At 37.0% G+C, this 20,814-nt stretch overlaps 1 protein-coding gene across 1 annotated transcript in view; it reads right to left on the bottom strand.

Moving 5' to 3' along the window:
• The window catches only part of ZNF407 (zinc finger protein 407), a 361,659-nt gene that overhangs the window by 321,584 nt on the left and 19,261 nt on the right, over nt 1-20,814 (bottom strand). Inside the window, exons 2-3 of the mRNA XM_084887160.1 lie at nt 13,976-18,681; nt 8,909-9,023 (exon numbers count right to left, since the gene is read on the bottom strand). Coding sequence (XP_084743286.1) covers nt 8,909-9,023; nt 13,976-18,626 — 4,766 coding nt within the window. The 5' untranslated portion in view covers nt 18,627-18,681. The remainder of the gene's footprint in view (nt 1-8,908; nt 9,024-13,975; nt 18,682-20,814) is intronic.

Below are 20,814 nucleotides of genomic sequence, written 5' to 3'. Positions count from 1 at the left end.
CATGACACTGACCCCAGAGCCAGAATCCTGGGTTCTTCTCTCCATTTGTAAAAAGTCATTAAGCTCTTGACCCAACAAACTTCTTTATCTGTCCACCATATGGATTAGAACAGACAATATTATAAGTTCTAAAATCTTATTTTTTAAATAAATTCCAGTGAGGAATCCTAAAATGTCTTTTTAATATTTAAACACAATCCAATTTTTCAGACCAGTGCAAATTTATGTTCTAAAGCACTGAGTAATCACAATAAAAAATCATGCTTAGCCCTAGCTGGTTTGGCTTGGCGGATAGAGCATCAGCCTGTGGACTGAAGGGTCCCAGGTTTGATTCAGGCCAAGGGCATATGCCTGGGTTGAGAGCTCAGCCCTCAGTGGGGGGCATGCAGGAGGCAGCTGATCAATGATTCTCTCTCATCATTGATGTTTCTATCTCTCCCCCTCCCTTCCTCTCTGAAATCAATAAAATATATTTTTTAAATAAAATATAAAAAAATCATGCTTAGCCTGACTGGTGTGGCTTAGTGGTTGAGCCCCTCAGCAGTAAACAGTATTTCTTTTTTAAATCAAATGGGAATAGCAGACCAATGATAATTTGTAAATTCCTATATCTAGCCCTGACCAGCATGGCAGAGTGCTGACCTGCACACCAGAGGGTCTCAAGTTCAATTCCTTCCAGTCAAATGCATGTACCTCGGTGCAGGTTCACCACCGGAACCAGTTGGAACATGTGCAGGAGACAACCAATCAATGTGTCTCTCTCACATCAATGTTTTCTCTCTCTCGCTCTCGATCTCTCCCCTTCACCCCCTTCTGCTCTCTAAGAAAATCAATGGGAAAAATATCCTCGGGTAAGGATTAACAATCAAACAAAAATTCCTATATCTAGAGAGTAGCATTAATAGTACCTAGAACTATTTCTCCTCGGCACTCTGATCTTCTCAACAAAAACTCTGCACTAATTCCTAGTAAAATACTGAAGCAAGTGGCAGCAATGGGAAGAAAGAGACCCTGGGGATGAGTTAAAGTGATCAGAGGTGTAGAGAGAGAATCCACAGAACCATATAACCATGAATGTACTCAGAAATGAGGGAGGTACTGATGACCAGAAGAACATGCATTACTGAGTGTTTGTACTTTAGATGGACAAGCTTACCCCAGGTGGTAAGGCCTATCCAAATGACCTGGGTGTGGAAACACTCCACCATCCATTTTCAATGTGTTAGTGATAGGTGAATGCCTGCAGCATGGGAAATAATTGTATGTCCTTGTAATTATTATTTGGAACTATGCTATAATTGGGTATATGGAACCAGTATCAACCTGTGTTCATTACAATTATCCACAATCAATAATGTCTCTAATTAAAATTACAAACAGTGAAATTCTCCTAAAAAATAATTCCCATGGCCAATTCTCAGGTCCCTTGATTCTGAAGTGGCAATTCTCTTCCCATGAGCCTCTCTATTTCCTCTCTTTCCTGCCTATCCAGAGTTTAGGAAGCTGGAAGAAAAGCAGACAAGTGATGGAAAGGGGAAAAAAAAAAAAGTGATGGAAAGTGGAAGTAAAGACCAGCATTGAGCACCTTGCAGGACAAAGGGCTGTGCTCTGGCCAAGCCCGCCTCACCCAGCCACCCCTTGGTCTACTCTCTGCAAGCGATCTGGCCTCTGGCAGGGCTGAAGTCCATGCCCATCCTGAACACATATTCCTGGCAGAACTCACCCGAACCTTGTCTGGAATGTGCAGCCGTGGTTATCCACCTACTCCCACTTACCTCTACAGCAAATGCTACCCATCCGATAAAATTTTTCCTGAATCGGAGAGCAAGATTCAGACATTTCTTTACCAAAGTTTTCTGCACCCGTTTGAGGCAGATATTGTTTTGACCTTTTTACCCTAAAGACTAGAATCACTGGCATAAGTGTTTATCTAATAATAGAGGCCCAGTGCAAGAAATTCGCGGGGGAATAGGGATCCTCAGCCCAGCCTTCACCCTCTCCAATCCAGGACCCCTCGGGGGATGACCAACTGTGGGATCGGGCCTAAAGTCAGAAATCCCTCTCATAATCGGAAACCACTGGCTCCTAACGGCTCACCTACCTACTTGTCTGATTGCCCCTAACCACCTCTGCCCGCCGGCCTGATCACCCCTAAACACCTCTTCCTGCCAGCCCGATCGCCCCCTAACTGCCTCTGCCTACTGGCCTGTTCGTCCCTAACTGCCTACCTGCCAGTCTCATCGCCCCTAACTGCCTCTGCCTGCTGGCCTGATCGCCCCCTAACTACCTCTGTCTGCCAACCTGATCACCCCCTAACTGCTTCCCTGCCAGCCTGATCACCCTCTACCTTCTCCCCTATCAGCCTGATTGCCCCTAACTACCCTCCCCTACTGGTTTGACCACTCCTAACTGCCCTCCCCTGCCAGCTGTATCACCCCAACCACCCTTTTATTAGTATACATTTTTTTAATCTCCCATTTCACCCCATCTAGCCACTTACACTCCAAGAATTTTTTGCAGTGTTCTTAATATGCTATGCTATCCCATTCTTTGCTACTTTTGTTCCCTCTATTTAAAATGTCTGAGTCTGCCCTGTGAAAGGCCCAACTCATACATAACCTCTCAAGGAAGCCGTTCCTTATGCTCTTCAGCAGAAATGAGCACCTACCTATCACCATCTCTCACTTCTTCTCCTGAGGGGCATCTCCCTTTATGTCTGTCTCTCCCACATGAAACATGTGACTACAGAGCCCTTGCACTACCTGATCACTGTGCCCGCACAAGAAGAATCTCTGGAGAATCTGCCCCACAAGAAATAAATGAATATGTCAGTCATTGATTTTGCTTCCCTCCTATCTACATTACCAACACCTCTCATTGTCTTGGACACATCAAAGAGCAAATCCCTCTAGAAATTAAAGGACTTACACAAATACATGCATAAACAGAAAGAGGGAGGGAGACAACAGGCTAAAAATAAAGATAAAAAATCACAGAACAAGCAAAGGAAACCAGGAGTAAGGTCAGGAGGGCTAAAGAATCCTAGGAGTCCACAATATAATTTTAAAGACATCACAAAACCATTTTAAAATAAAATAAGGCAAAAATGACTCAAGTCACTGAAATATGACTTTTTCACTGGATAGATCTTAAAGAGAGAGGACAACTGCAACACAATTGTCAAAGAGAAGCAACAATGCATATTTAACTTCTATTTTATTATAAGTTAACTAGAAGCCTGATGCACAAAATTTGTGCCAGGGGCTCAGCCCCTGCCTCTGCCTCGGTCCTCACAGCCCCAGCTTCATCCAGAAAATCATCCAGAAGGATGTCTGGTCTAATTAGCATAGTTTGCTTTTATTATATAGGATCATACTTACTACCTTGAGGTAAATCTATAACTCCACTTTGCCGTGGCAAAAATTCAAGAAAACACTGCCACAAAAACCAAGAACAGGGTACATATCTCCTTTCACCATGAAGACAGCCTAGGGAAAATGTTCTTCTGTTTCTTTTCCATTAACCTAACCCAATCCCCATTCTCTCCTACATTTACAAATTTTATACTAAAGACAAAAATATATCATTAAAGAAAAAGCATTATAATATTTTTAAATATAATACACCCTTTATAAGAGCACTTTTGACATTAATTTCGATTTTTTTTTAAATGGGAGAGGCTGCACTGTATATAGTTATAAGCATAATTCATGCCACAATACAAAACAAAGTTTTTCTATCTATATCTCTTTAACCAAAACAACCAACTGAACCAACTACTTATTTTATTTGGATACCTCTGTAGATATGATGGGTGTAATTAACTGTTCAGCTAAAAATGCAATTCCATGGTGCTTTTAATGACTTAGGTATACACAGTGTTAGTTCTCAGAGAGGACTAAAAATAGTGATTTTAATTTATTCCTGCTGCCTACAATTACCCACAACCATATATTTTTAAATATTTCCAGCCTATAAAAATTACTAATTTTTGCCACTTGTGTTTATCTGCATTTAGACTTTGATTTGGATAAATTAAGCTCTCAAGTGTTCCTTGCTTTATGAAACTCTGCATGTTGTACACTTCAACACAAATAAATGACTTGTACCATTAGAGGTTTAAATAATGTAATGTATTTCATGCTCAGCCTGAAGCTGGATTCCAATGAAGTTGCTAATGCACGTAATGATTAAGTGTAACTCAAATACTAACTGTGTTGTTGAAAACATGACAGGCAATAATTTGGTCTATTATATTCTGCCATTTAATTGCCTAGTACAGACATTCTCTGACACGTTATGAAGCAATGATTTACAATTATTCAAGCTGCAAAGGTCAGAAAGTGACATTATAATCATCTACATAGAGATCCCTTCTAATGCACAAAAACTAGGTAATGCCACACATGGAAAAAAAAAAAAAAAAAAACACCAAAAACAAAAAATCCAAAGAGTTTTACTGCATTAGTAACTTTCTGTTTTAGGTTACTTATGCCAGCTTTTAATAAACAATTCACAAGTAAATTAATACACAATAGAAAATGTCTAGAATCTTCTCATTAACGAAGAGGTGACAGATTTAGAAAATGCTCTTATCCTCTCCTGATTAGGTAATTCTACTCAACTACTTAACTCTACACACAAGATCCAAGATTAGACATGAGAAAATCAATCAAAAAATACCATAATCCATAAATTATGCATACCAGGGTTTTGTGAATTATGGCCTACAAAGTTAGGTGTATTTCCTAGGTTTACTAACTAGGTTTTCTACTAACTCTTTTTTGTTTGGTAACCAGTAATGGAAAAACAACAGGTTGATCAATTTTATCCCTCTCATCCTAATGAAAAGATAATAAAATCTTCACTTTTTTAGGCACTTTTCTCTATTATACCAACATGTTTAACTTTTAACCACTCAAGTGGAATAAATTATCAATACATAAAAAACTAGGAAAAGTAAAAAATTTTAAAACTGCCATTTAATATGAGAAAAGTGAAATAGAAAGATATAAAAAAGAAACTCAATAACAGATTATTAAAGTAAAACAGTGTATAAGCAATTTTTTTAAAAGAACATAAATCTGAGCAAAAGCAGGAAACAAGAGCGGTTGGGGGCTGAAAGGAAATAAGTTGCAGCTATTACATGCTAGTGAAAACAACCCAGAGAGAAAAAATAGTACAAATAGAAGATAGTAACCAAATAACCAATATTACAAAAAGCAGAGAAATAAGGAAAAGGGACAGTTAAAGGAAGAAAACAGTGGTCTACCATTACTACTCCATAACCTAAGTCCATTACTAAAAATACTCTTAATCTCAAGTTTATTATCTGTAAATGGAGATAATAAACAGGAGATAAACAATCTCATGAAACTATAGAAATCAACAAATAAATATTACTTAAGGAATCCACTAAACCACAGCACTGCATAAATACTATTTATTAGAGTATTATACATACTATTATATGTACACACAGAGAGACATTATTAAATAAATTTAAGTAAATTTAAGAAAACACGGTATCTATAACGATTTTTTTGAGCCACTGAGATTTTCAAGTTCTTGACTACTAAAAATAAACAAAGTTAAAGATCAGGGATTTATTAAAAATATGTGTTTAACCTGTTTTTAAACATATGTCCCACAAAAAATTTTAACTTACATATAGGAATGCTTTCCATTATTTGCTATTTTCTCCCCCACTAAACTCCTCTATCAGACCCATAGCCATTTCCATATTAACTATCCATCAAGTATATATAGATACATCTGTATTTTATAAAAGTCCTCAAGTTCACACTCAGATGTAAGAAACACATTAAGCTGTATTATTCAAAAACTGTTTCTCCTAAAAGTGAAAGTAAAATAAAAGGCTTGTAAATGAAGTTATCTATAACATGTTCTTAAAACAGGAGTTCAAAGCAATACATTTTTAATTGTTTACCATGCTATTGAGCATGTAAACCACATGAGTAAACAAAAATTAAATCCCAAGCTCTGAATCCAGCTAGCCAGTAGCAATTAGACAGCAAAGACATTCAGCTTCTCTTTTAAACTAACTTAAATCCATGACAGATTGTAGCTAAGATTTGCTGAGAAGGAACAAGAGATTATCTTAAAATTCAGCTTAACAATTCAAAGAAAATCAGTGTAGATTTTTAAAAATGAAAATTTAAAAGGCAGCTTTTGTTAAGAGAGAAGCTAACACTCAATCTTAAACTAAGCCTCAGGAAAAAAAATATCAGCTATATATTTGATGAACATGTTCAATGTTCAAATAAAAGACACATAAAGATATGATAAAGAACTCAATCACAAATAATATGAAACATTAATTCTGAGGTTGATAGAGTCAACAAAATACACTATTATTTCCATAAATTTCACCATAAAATACTAGGTTTTGTTTTGTGTGGGGTTTTTTTACAAAAAAAACCAACAGATTAATAAAAATAAAAAATAAAAAAATATTGCCTGCCCCACTATTCCTACATAATATCATGCAAATAAAATTACTTGAAAACATTTTTTCTTTCAACTAAAATAATGAAGAGGTTATTAATAAAGTTATAAAAGATATACACTAAGACACTAATTACCTCAGAAAAGAAAACACAGTGCAGGACCTTCTGTTTGTGACAAAATTATACAGTTAATGTTCCTGAAAGATCACTTCACATTTTAAAGTATTTTTTTAAAGTAAAATTTATAGCAATTAAAGCTAATGAAGAAATGCAGCATGAGTTGCTTATGTTCAGGAACTAATAGGTCCACGGAGCTGCTCTAAGATTATTTAACCATCAATGATAATGAGTTGACATTGTCAGTGATGTTAATGTACCAATGCTCTCTACTGCCACTAATCTAGTAGCCAACTCTTACATTTTTTTTAATGTTTTCCAATTTAATGTTTAACTTACATACTGCCCTATCCCTTTGAAACACGTGAACAACTTATGATACACTTTTAATATTGAAGGGTATTTAACTCACTATTGTTCTACTTTAAAAACATTGATCAATAGGCATTTCTTAGTTTACTGCAATTCTTCAGAATGATTAGCTGCATTGTGAAAATATCTATACTGTGATACTATTAAGTAACTTTTAAATCAAATTTCATTTCTAAAAAAAATAAGAGATCTATCATTTCATGGTCAAATACAATTCAATGACTACCATAATTCTAAGAGATACAATTTTAGAATCTAGATAGCTTTTTCTACACATACATAGACATAGAACTCTATGATAGCAGTATAAAGCTCAATATATCTACATGCATTTTCAATTCTTTATCTTGGGCATCAAATCTATAAATCACTAGTGCAACATTTCAGTTGTATGTGGTAAGCATTGAGCTAAGCAAAGTGTGCATTATTCAAATTATGTAAGCAAAGCCAATCAATCATGTATCATTTTTGATGCTACATGTGTTAAAAACTGTTCTCTAAAAAAGTTTCTTCATCCTTTTCCAGAGTCTTAGTAACCCTAATAAAAATGAATAGAATTATATTTCTAATAACAGTAGTATGCAAAAATTGTCTGTTTTGTGGAAATGAGGAAGACACGGTTTATGGTCATCTGACAGCAAATTTTCGTTGAAGTCAGGGCCTTCCTCTTTCCTATCATTCATATGGTAAAAATAATAAATGAGATATCTTTTTTAATTTCAAGACCTAGAGCAATTAAAATGAACCATTTGGCACTCGACCCTTGCAGCTAAAATCAGTAGCAACAAAACTCATTCTGCACCGATCTTCAGGGGGCTTTAGGGCAAAGGTTCGTCTTCATTTACTTTAGCTGCAAGTCACTGAACCATCAATTCTGTCCATGAATAAATCACAGATCATGGTTAATAAAAGTGCTTGCAAAGTCACTTTTAAAATTATCTTAAGGGTCAAAAAATGCAATGGCATCTTGGGATGAAGTATAGTATCTAACAAAAACCAGGTATTTATGACTTAAAAGTAATTTATATTTATACAATAGCGCCAACCAGGGGAATTTTCAAATGAAAAAATAACCCTAATATAACATGAGCACACTGCATAATTTAATTGAACCTAAATTATTTTGTGAATTAGATATAAGAAGGTTTCTCAGGTTTCACATACAAAGTGTTTTTATGTGATGCACTTATTAGTTCATTTCTCTGGCATAATAACATTAAAATATATCCTTAATCAAAAGTAGGGTATTAAGATCCAGCTCTGAATGTCTATGACATACTATAGACACCATGGCATTTTAAAACTTTTTATAGCATCTCAGTGCTTCCTATTAAATGTAACACATTTGAATGACAACTAAAGATTGTGAATGATTCCTCAGAGGAAAAATCCATTAACTAAAAAAGGAAAACAAGTTTTGAAATAAAGTTACATAAAAATATACATTATACACTTTTTTAAAGGCTCATCCCAGCAATAATAGTAACCAGTTGTCCAAAATTAAGTCTTTTTCTGCTTTTTTTTTCTCCTTATAGAATATGTCCAATGGATCCAAAGAGCCATTAATGTGATTAAAATTAAATCAGCAAAGCAAAAGTAAAAAAACATACATATACACTCCTTAAGCTATATTATGTATTTTTTATGTCTTTAAATGGAATTTTCAGTTCTCTCTGGCAACGTGAATGAACATCCTATAATTTAGTCAATTTACAGATTACAGGTTCAAATTGACCTTGTAGCCCATAAAATTGCTCATCTTCAGTACAGGATTAGAAGTGGAGAAGAATGTCATAACTGTATTTAAGGAATTTATCATAACAATGGGAAGGGGGCTATGAATGCATAATTTTAGCCCCTCTTACTCATATCAGTTCTGAATTCTGAAACAATGAAATCCTGCATAAGCTTCCTGGTTCACACAGTGGAAACAGTTTCAATTTACTCACCCACACACATGACACTTGTATTCCCTCATCCCAAGGTGCCTTTTGACATGGTTTCTGGCATCGCCAAGCTGAGCTGTTGCAAAATGGCAGATCTTGCACTTGAATGGTTTTGATCCTAAGTAAATTTAACATAAAATATTATTTTAATTTGAATAATACTGTACTGATACTTTAAAAAGAGGCTTAGATCTTAAATCATACTTTTAATCTAATTACAAATTTCTGTCCCTAAAATGGAGCACTTGCATTCCTTTCTAACTTGAAATGACCTGCATTCCATAATTATTCCACCAAGGAGACTTGAATGCTTCAATGAGTGTCCCTAACTTTGAGTAATATTTCTAAGATTTAAAATCAAAAGTGGCCCAGGTGACTAGTATTAAGTAGATGAAATGAGATAAATAATTTTAAATATTTTCCTTACAATTCACAAAAGTATCTTTCACAGTCACTCCACATTTAAAATGTGATATTTTAAAAGCATAAATGCAAATAGAGTAGCTGATATTTTCAAGTATATGTGTCATCAAGTAAATAAACTTCTGCAGCTTTGACTTTATTCACATTAATAATGGTATTTTAGATATTTTTTACATTATTCCCTAAGAGTCACTATATTATTATTTTAACAGCATAGAATTTAAGAATACGCAATGGATAAATTATTTGCTTTATGGTCACTTTGTAGTCAAAAATCTGTACTGATTCTGAAAACCAAAAGAACTGACATGTTAGTTATTATTAATTTCAAGAGCAAATATTTGAACATAAAAACGTAGTACCAAATTTTTTTTTATTTTAATCTATATTCAATGAGAAAACAAAACTATTTAATAGTCAACAAACTTAGTGTCAGTAGTAGACTTTACCCAATATATTATAGTTACTGATAATCAGTATCCACATTAATGAGAAGCTACACTTTTTAAGTTGCAATATATATATATATATAATATACACCATTTTCTGATTTTCTAGCCACTAAATCTTCAAATAAATGAAAACCATGGAAATCACTGCTTAAAGTCAGGACAATGTGTTTCCAGATTTTTCAGATCATGTTTAATCCCTATTTGGTGAAACACCTCTTCTAACATGATCAGACAGAATATAAAATATGTAAACTTGAATAAATATACAAAAAGGCTCAAGCAAAAAAAATGCAATAAATCAAATTTGATCAATGAACCTTTGTGCAGTGCCCTTGGAAAAAAATCCTCCAAGAATACTTCGTTGAAACTGAAGCACTCAGTAAAAAATTTTAGAGTCTTAAATTTCAATTTAATTCCCAAAAGCTGACAAAAAAAGTGAAGCATTTAATTTTAATCTTCTAACAGAAATAAAAAACTCAACAGTAGTACTAGCACAGGCAGACAAGGTTGAATATTTCACAGTTCAATGACAATGAAGCCAGATCTCTCAATACTTCCATTTCTGCCGTTAGAAGTAGATGTAAAATATATTTAGCACCTGAATGGTTATATCTAGTCAGCTTTATGTGTAAATGTCAAAAGCAGGTTGAGACTGCAGCTTACAGCAATCACATTATATCAATCACATTAGAAACTACAGTTTATTTAAATGATTCTGATAAAACTAAGCCTATGACCACTATGAAACACTTCATCTCAACAGAAAACTCTATTAAAGGGACTTATAAAAGACATAAGTGAGAAAACCAATTTACTTGTACTTTGGATTAAAATGCATTTAAGATAATAGGTAATTATGAAATTATTAATTTAACAATAACACCAGGACTTCAAACAAAGAAGATAAAGCTCCCTCAACATTTGTATCACAATGTAGTGAAAGGATTTAAAACATCTATCTTGTGGATTTAAGCTTTAGTCTTGCTCATCCTGCACTGACATTGTTATGAGCTCCTTCTCCCTGTGCGAACACATGTGCCACAAAGGTCCAGACACCGACCTCAGTGCTTTCAGTGGATTGTACCTGGCTCCTCGGTGAGACACTCTAGTGCCTTCAGGTCTCAGTGATTACTGCCAGTGTGCTGACAACACATGAATGAGTTGACAGCTTTCATGTAGAAATCATGAAGGCTCTGAGTATTTTTCATATCTTATATCCCAAATAGACTGTGTTAACATCTTTCTGTGCCATAAAAATCCAAACGTTAGGGAACCAGAGGTACTATTTTCCTTAACATCAGCCATTGCTGACTATTATGCAAACATGAATGTGACATTAAAATTAAAAATTTAATAAAACTTTAGGTCTTAAAGAATCAGGTCAGACGTATATACCCAGCATCTAACGCGTGTCAACTCTAGCCTAAATGCTACATTCTTCACTACACATTGGCACTTCATTCACAAAACTGTCCATCCGCTTATTCACCTCTCCAACAGTAATGTTGGGAGCCAGCTATGTGCAGGGCACAGAGATGAAGCAGTGAACAGAATCACACCCATGTTCTCACTCTGCTTACTTCCTATAGACCAACTCTCATGAACCATCTCTTCTTAAGCCAACTCAACCTCTAAAAACCATCGTATAATTAGTTACAGACACCACCAGCCCTGGCTTGGGAATTTTTCAGTGAAGTCATACAACTCTCTGGTTCCCCACATGTGAACACTTCTGGACAGTACGAGTGACCAGTGCACTCAAACATAAAATGAAGGCATGCAGACAGTCTTCTAGCTTAAAAACACCTTCCCTGCTATAGGAAATTAAAGCTCTAACAGAATGATACAGGAGAAAAGAGGGCCGGGGTTTTGCACCACTCATATAATGGGAAAGGAGTCCCTGCTCTTTCTGCTCATGCAGTGGCTTCAGACAGCAAACACCCTGGAAGCTCTGTGACGCCTTTTCCCTACAATTCTGGATGACCAACTCATTTATTTCTTATAGTGCTGCTTTCATCGTACTGAGGATAGGAAGAAAAGGTTACATAAAACATATAGTAAATCACAAAGTATAAAAACAAGGATTGGAAGAGTAAGCCCTTTTCCAGTTAGCCATTAATAACAGTCCCTGCATTACTATTTCATGGACATAAGCAACAGATCAGAAAAGCAATTCATTCTAAGAGGCGCCAAGAAAAAAACTTGGGAGTGAAAACCTGGAGAGCAACTTCTCCAAAAAATGCCTTGCAAGACTGAAATGGCAGACGGGCATTGGGTCCTCAGGATCTTGCTTTTGTAGTGCTTCAGAACACAACAAAAATGTGCTTGCTGATAAGCCCAACACAAAATGTTAAAAAGTATGCTAACTTTTACTAAATGTTACAATCAATGATGTAACTTATATAAGTAGGGTTACTTTGTCACATATTGATAGTTACCTCACTTTCACATCCACATTAACTTGATTTTAAATGCAATTAATACATATAGTCAAGGAAGACTAATGGACTACATTCTGCACTTAACCTGGTGGACATTTTCAAATGGCACAAGTGACCAGTGCAAACCTATTTTGCATTGTAAACGACTAAATAAATCTTAATGGATTAAGAATGATCAGCTATCAACACACAAGGGAAATTAAGTGCTGAAATGCCTACATTGATTATTTTAAATTATTAGCCTTACTCTGTTCTTGAATTTGTATGCTTTTAGTGAGCTTTAACACATTTACAAGACTTATTGACTATAATTACAAGAGAATTCAAGTAATGGCCACATCAATTATAAGCAACATGTCTTGACCAGACAGTTGCATAAAGAATTCTAAAAAGAGCTCCATTAGCATCTTCCTCTTAGTTTTATTCAGTTTTATCTGCCTTAAGAGGGCATATTAAGAAAGTACATCTTTTCTGTGAATGTGAACAAGCCTAATTTCTAAAACTGTATCATTTCAGAAAGTAAACTGTAATACAGCATGCAGAGTTATTAATAACTCCAACAAACCACCATCACAACTCCGCTGCACTGGGAATAGTTGGAATCAAGAGTACAATGCTGATATTCACCTAGATCAACCTTATGCAGATTTCCCTGCTACTTTCTCCAATGAAAAACTTTTATCTATGTTTAATCACTCTAAACTATTAATAATGTTTCATATTCTTTTGTCTTTCTCCTGTGATGATGCAAAAATTTTCCAAAACTGCATGAATTTAAAGTATAGCTTTAATAATAAGCCATTATTTTAAAGTACAGTAAAATAAACCTTACAGTTCTAATGAAAATATGTTCATTAAAATGTGAATTTATTATTCAAATCCACTCATAAATTCAACCATGGAGACAGAACTTGTCTAAGCAGAGCACAATGATTTAGAAAAGCTGTCTATTTAAAATAAAGAATGTATGGCAGGTTTATAGAAACAGTGCAGTGAATTTTTACATAAATTTAGAACACTGGCTTATACATTTTTCAGGGGGAAAAAAAAATTTTTTAAAAAACATCTACCTAAAATGAACCATGAAGCAGAGCAGAAACTCACCAGGTTCTCCCAGGGCCTGTATCAATGAACACAAATCCCGAACATAGTGACTTTGAAAGCTGTTGACTGTTTCTGATCTTTGAAAGTAGAATTTTGTTGCCTGGGAGTTATACTTTTGGATATAAACTACCTGGCAATATTTTTAAATCTGTAAAACTGTATGAAAATTTTTATTATCTCATTCCTCAAATGCCATTTAATATATCCTCTGAAACAGCAGTTGCCAACCAGTGGTCCACAGACCCCTGGTGGTCCATGAAGTCCGAAAGGTTGGCAACTGCTGCTCTGAAACCCAGTGTCACTTAATAGATACCTTAAAAAACCAAACAGTTTGGACCTAAAACATGTGAAAATCTCTATGAGACAGGAATTTAACAAAAGCATGAGAGGCACTAAGCTTTTTGATAAAATTGAAAGGAATTTGTTAAAGAGCCTGCCTTTGAGATCAATGAGGCCTACAGGTCTTCATAGATGTTAAGTGTCAGCGATGACAGTGGCTAGTTGTCCCGAGCATCACCCAGCAGTCATGTGAACCAAGTGAGAGCTAGCAGCAACTGCAGCAGGGACTGCATATTGGGTGGGAGGGAATGTCCAGATTTTACCACTCAAGGGCATGTTATAGAGAAGCACAAGTGCCACGGTTCACATACCTGTATGAGTGCGGATGTGGGCCAGGAAAGCCATAGAATTGCTACTGCGACACATCTTGCCACAATACTTGCAGACATTTCCCTGATTCTCCTCTCGCTCTCGGTTGATTTGCTCAGTGTCTTCCACTATGTACTTATTCACCTCCCGGAGCAGTTCCTCATGCTGCCCTTTAATATGCAGAAATAAATTTTGCTCCGAATCAAAGGGCTCTGTACATTTGACACATTTAAAGGTGGCCCCGCCCTCCGGGAGCTCTTCCACGCTGGCCTGTTCATTTCTCATGTGGCCAGCACTAGCCAAGTGCTGATGCAGGTTGCTCTCTGTGTAGAAGGACTTGCCGCACAGCAAACAATGGAAGTGTTTCTCCTTTGTAGGATGCTTCATGGCTATGTGAACATTCAGTCCACTTAACCCATCTGCTAAGAAACCACAGTCATCACAACGGATTCGTGTGGATTCACCAAAGGAGCTGCCTTCAGATTTCTTCTTTTTCACTCCTTGAGCACAGTCTTTTAAGGGGGACTCACTCATTCTCACTTCTGTTGTTATCAGACCCTCTTCACACTGGTCTATCAATTCACCATCTTCTGAGTTCCTTATTCTTATTATGGAAGAATCAAACCGGCCAAAACTGTACATGGCCTGTCCTTTATCATCAACATTAATTATAGTTTCATAAACATCATTACTTTCAACGGTGCTATCAGAAGCTGGACCATCCTCTTCTATAACAATTTCAGTTTCTTGTTGGGAATTCATCAGAATTTCCTTATTTTCCAAGATAGAATCTCCTTGCATAGCTTTCAAATCCACTGAACTCTGCACATTTCCAACTTGGTCTTGACCACGGCTATCCAGGTTTAGCTGTCCTTCCATCATTCTCATCACAACAGGGACGGTGCTTTCAACTGAATGAGCTCCATCCAGGACTCCAAGACATCCATGTTTACTGAGGATTTCACCTTCATGGTCTCCTCCATTCCCTCCATCACTATCACAATGTGCAGTTGGATCACCGATGTCATTCAACTTATTGTGATTGGTCTTTGTTGTCTCATAAATTAAAGCTGAGCTTCCCGAATTTTCATTCTGAAATTTGCTTGGGGAGCCATTAGAGGAAATGTTAAGGGTCACCTCTTCCTCGAGTCTCCTAACTTTGTCCCGGGCAAGGGGTTGTTGCAAAGTTTCACAAAACCGAGGACCTTCACTAAGATTAGAGTCTTCTTCAGTCTCAACTTCTATAGAGTCAGGAACACAGAGTACTTTAGACATGTCTAAGTTAGTATTCTCATCTAAAACAGAATGGCCAGTAGCATTTCTAGATTTAAGAGTTTCAGGTGATTGGCCTGAAATTATCTGGAATTCTTCAGAATTTTGTTGATGCTGCTCCTCAGGTATGATGATGTTTTTGGACATTTCTGAAGGACTTGCTCCCACGTCAGAAGAATTCAGGTGAGACTGCCTTTTCACCTTGTGCTTTTCTGTTGCTGCATGCCTGGTCATCTCTCTATGAGTCACGGCATAGTAATCACATGCCATGCAATAAAACGCAAATTCTTTTGTGTGTTTCCGTTTTACATGCAATTCTAGGGAAGCTGAAGAGTGAGCACTAAACTCACAGTGTGCACATTTATTGTCACTTGTGCTCAGGGCACCTCTCTGCGAGCACACTTCCCTTTGCTGCACCAGGGCCTCTGGTTCTAGAGTTACTTGTTCCTTCTCATCAATAGCATGACTGCCAGCTTCCCCATCTGTAGAATGAAATACATTTTCAACTTCAATTTCAACTTGATCTCTGTGCTCTTGTCCTGTTTTTTCTGAACTGGAGGGATCTGGTTCAGCTGACTTATTAGCTTGTTCATCTGAACTGGTGCTCCTACTACAGGGTTCAAGGTTACCCCTTTCAGGGCCAATAATGATATCTGAACTTTGTTTTCCATTTGCTTCTATTTCTACACGTCCTTTATGTTTCTTGGTGGCACAATGACGTTCCATATCTCCCTTGGTTACAGTATAATACTTACACACTTTACATAAGTAACTGTATTGGTGACTATGTTTTCGTCTAATGTGAACAGTCAGATTTGTAATACTAGAGGCCAAGAGGCCACAGTGTGAACATGTCCGTGAGATGTTACCTTTGGGTCTCCCTCTCTTTGGAGTGGTGGTCAAGGCTAACTCATCATCTTTGGCGATTACGCCAGACTGTGGCTGTTCCTTGGCAGTGAGTATGCTCTTCTCCAAAGAGTTATGTTCCTGCAATTGCTCACCTTCTATGTCGCCTTCTGTCCTCTCGTTTCCAGAAATCGTAACGTCTTCTTTCTTGTCATTTGCACCTATACAAACCCTTTCAATACATTCTTCAAAGCTTAAGCCAATATTATTTTTCCTAGCATTTTCAAGATGTTTGCTTCTCTTAATGTGTTTCTCCATTCCTTCTTTGCTCAATGAATAAAGATTACACGCTTTACAAAGAAAGTGGTAGTCCTGACCATGCCGGAGCTTTATGTGTCGTGTGAGAACAGTGGAGGACCGTGTTTTATAAAAGCACTTCTTACACTGAAATTGAGGCTTATTTGAATGCCTTACTTCACTTCCATAGCTTATCCGGGTCTTAGTCAGTTCTTCCTGAGCCACTCTTCCTAACTGGCTCATAGAATCCTTTGTGTTTTCTGATTCTAAAGTACTTAAAGGTAAAGTCTGTAAAACCAAATCATTGTTAAATGATTGAGAAGTCTTTGGTTGAACCAATAAGCGAATATGCTTCTCAGTTGTCTTGTGTTCCTCCATGTCCTTCTCAGACAAGAAGAACAGATTACAGGGAGAACATAGAAAGCCCATACTGTGCTTTTCCTTCATGTGGTCTCTAAGATGTGTTTCATTCAAGGAAATAAATGAGCAGCACTGACAACTGAGGACAGAGGCAGTTTGCTGAAGCTGGTGATTGTGCAAATGTTCATGTTGGTCCCTCCTCGACATGCTAGAAACGTCACATGTCTGGCAGGACAATTTTACCTCTCTTGCATGGCACCTTTTCATGTGGACTTCCAACTCTGTCCTACTTGTAGACACCTGGCCACAGTCTGTACAAGTACATGACATCTGACGGTCAGAAGCTGCCCTCACTGTGGAAGGGTCAAAGTAGCTCACATGGTGGGCATTTCTTTCATCCTGCTTCAGGTCCAGGGTTTCTGAGGAAGACACACACAGACTGTGGGTACTGCCACCCATTTCTATGTGTTTAGGCATGGACTCTGAATCACCTGTTTTCATCTGTGCTCTAACGTGTTTCATATACATCCTGGGAGTTTCACTAGTGCCCCGTTTATTAATTCCTAAAAGATTAAACCTTTTCTTGGCTTGGCTTTTTAAGGGGAAAGTGCCACTTCGTCGTCGGAAGCTATTAGCCAACATGAGAATGTTTCTCTCAGGTCTCGGTCTCGAGGTTGAGCTGAGACCATGTGCTGTCTGTAGAGTCTTTTTGGTAGATTCCAATTTATCTAAGAGACCCTGTGAGCCTACTAATGCTCCTAACTTTTTACTCTGGTTTTCAGGGTTTCGAGTTGTACCAAAGGAAGGGACATTTTCTTCAACAATCTCTCCCTTTTCTAGCACAGTACTCCTGGACGGCCTCATTTCAACAAGAAGCTCACTGCTACTTCCACTCTGCTTAGAAATGCTGCCTCTGAAATCTTTAAATTTGCTTCCACCATGTCTTAGTCCTTTTGAATCACTATTCTTTGCTATTTGTTTAGATGCTCTTGGTTTTATGCGAACACTCTTTGTTCCGATGGTACATGACTTCTTAGGAAAAGGCTGTTTTGTTAAGATCTGCACAAATCCTCCACGAGCAGCAAGATTCTGGCGCCGGAGATGTGTTTTTCCAAGACAATGTGCATTCAAAAGGTTCTCTTCCACACACTGAAAGCCACAAAGGTCACAAGAAAAGACGGTCCGTGACCCATGTGTCTGTGTGGCATGGGTCTGCAATGCTGGGCTGCTCTCTTCTCCGTGGCTGCAGGGGCAGTGGGCAGACTCCTTAGATGGCGGCTCGTGACATTCAGCATGCTTCTCCAAGTCCGAGCAAGAAGAAAACAAATGGTCACACATGTTGCACCTGAAAGCTGAATCAATGTTCCCGATGGTACAACCAACACTAACAACCTCTTTGCTGGAGAAAGACTTTGTTTCTGGGTCAAGGGAAACCATTTCCTGAGCAATCATCTTCTCAGTGTCTGTTTTCAGAGAAACAGAGTCAGTTGGACCAGAACTGCATAGAAGGGAAAACGAGGTGGGAGGACAAGTATCTCCTTCTGAGCAGTCATTCAGGAAGGACGCCTTCACCATTTCACCAGACGGGACCTCCACTTCAGATAACCCACAAACACCCTGCTCTTCGGACCTACAGGGCTCAGCTTCACTGAATTTCATTCGTTTGGAAGCATGTTTATTTCCATCTTCCGCCACAAAAACACTGGTTGATGACTCCGAAAGAGCTCTTTTGCTAGCAGAATTCTCAGAGGTATTCACTACCAAATCAGACAAGGGCCTACACTCCACATCCTGAGATGAAACAATCCTTGAATCTTCTGCTTCCTTTTTTACATCTTCGTCCTCATCATTCTCTGGTTTCTTCTCAGTATCCATCATTACTAACGTGCCGACACTGCTCCTCTGTCAAGGTAGCTTACTTGGCACTCATAATCTATGAAGAAAACAAGCATGGTATTAAACCTTTGAACAGACAGGTATATTAATCCAAAAATCAACATAACGTGACATAGTGGATGAAAAATATTATAAAGTTAGCCTCAATAATATTTCCTTCATATTGAGATTAATTTGATCACATGACCCTTAATGAAAAGTATGAATTGTATTTTGGGAACACAATATTACCACACTATGCTATCTTCCATAGAAAAGGGGATTTTCTCAACCAGCTTGCAAAAAATCTCCCAAGTTTCAACTCTCTTAATCACTACATTTCAATTTACTAATTCTTTTTTCTAAATAAAGAAGCCTTCTTTTCAAATTCTGTTTCAGTGGACTCCTGCTCTATAAAGCAGATTAAAACAAAACTGCTGCCCAGGTGGTATGGCTCTGTGATTAAGCATCGACCTATAAACCAGAAAGTCAGGGTACATGCCTGAGATGCAGACTCAATCCCCAGTTGGGAGCATGTAGGAGGCAACCGACCAATAATTCTCTCACATCATTGAGTTTCTGTCCCTCTGTCCCTCTCCCCTCTTCTCTCTGAAATCAATAAAAACTCTTTTTTTAAAGCTATACAAATGGCCAAAAAGCACAGGTAAACATAATCTATGTCAGCAGTTGGTAGAGGAATGAAAATAAAGCCATAAAGTAGCACCACTTCACACCTACTAGGATGGCTAGAATCAAAAAGTCAGGCAATAACACATGCTGGTGAGAATGTAGAGAAACCAGAACCCTCATATAATGCCAGCTGGGATGTAAAATGATGCTGGGGCTTTGGAAAACAGTCTGGCAAGACCTCAAATCACTAAACATGGAGTTACCATAGAGCCCATCGATTTCACTCCTAGGTATATGCCCAAGAGAAATGAAAACATATAGCCCCACACAAAAACTTGTACACAAATGTTTTTAGTAGTATAACAAGCAGGAAGTGGAAACAACCCAAATATTCACCAATGAATAACTAAATGTGGTACAGCCATACAATGAAATATTATTCAGTCACAAAAAAAAAAAAAAATGAAGTAGTGATTGATGCCACAGGATGAGCATTGAAATCATTATGCTAAGTAAAAGAAGCCAGTCACAAATGACCACATATTTATATGATTCTTTTGATAGAAAATATCCAGAATAGGCAAATCTATAGAGGCAGAGAGTAGATTACTAGTTCCTAGGGAAATAACGGAATATAGATAAAGGATATACCTATTTTTGAGATGATGAAAATGTTGTAAAATTTACTGTGGTGATGGCTGCACATATCTGTGAATATACTTAAATCCATTAAACCGTAGCTTAAATGAGTGGATTGCATGATATGTGAATGTCTCAATAAAGCTACTTAAAAAAATATATAATTTGTTGTATATAATCTACAATACAAAATCTCTGGTATTTGTAACTGTATCATAAAATAGTGACATGTTGTATATTTCTTGAGTGAAAAAAATATATATACATGGTTTTATTTCACTTATATATATTCATTATTTCTTCAGACTGTGTTCCAGAAAATATTAAATATATCTCTGGTCAAATAAGTTTAGAAAACTCTATTTTGAACAAAATTCCTTTACATAGGATTTCTCAGTACATAAGTATTTCTCTAACTAATTCTACTACAGAACTCTTTGTTTATCAAGAGTCTAGAGACTGGTGTTTCAAAGAACCTTTTAGAAAATGCTCTTTTAGCCTGGCCTGTGTGGTTCAGTTGGTTGGTCATCATCTGTCCACCAAAAGGTTGCTGGTTCCATTCCCAGCCAAGGTACACATCCAGGTTACAGGCTCAATCCCTGGTACAGGGTGTGCAGGAGACAAGCCAATCGATGTTTCCCTCTCATAGCGATGTTTCTCTCTCTCCCTTCCTAGCTCTCTAAAAATCAATTTTAAAAATGCTCTTTTAGATACAGCATTAGTTTTGTTATTCAACATTTGTTATAGGAGAGTAAAAGAAGGGAAGAGAGAATGAATTAACCACATGTATATTCCAAAAATTTCACCTAGTGTCTACTACACGGCAGTGTTCTTGTTCTAAATTCTGGAATTACAGCAAAGAACAGCATGAAATATCTGCCTTACAATATAAGGGTAAGACAATATATTATTTTTAAATACA

The sequence above is a fragment of the Pipistrellus hanaki genome (assembly GCF_964339955.1).
Source record: "Pipistrellus hanaki genome assembly, chromosome: 6".
Taxonomy (NCBI): Eukaryota; Metazoa; Chordata; class Mammalia; order Chiroptera; family Vespertilionidae; genus Pipistrellus; species Pipistrellus hanaki.
This window is presented reverse-complemented; position numbering and strand designations above follow the sequence as displayed.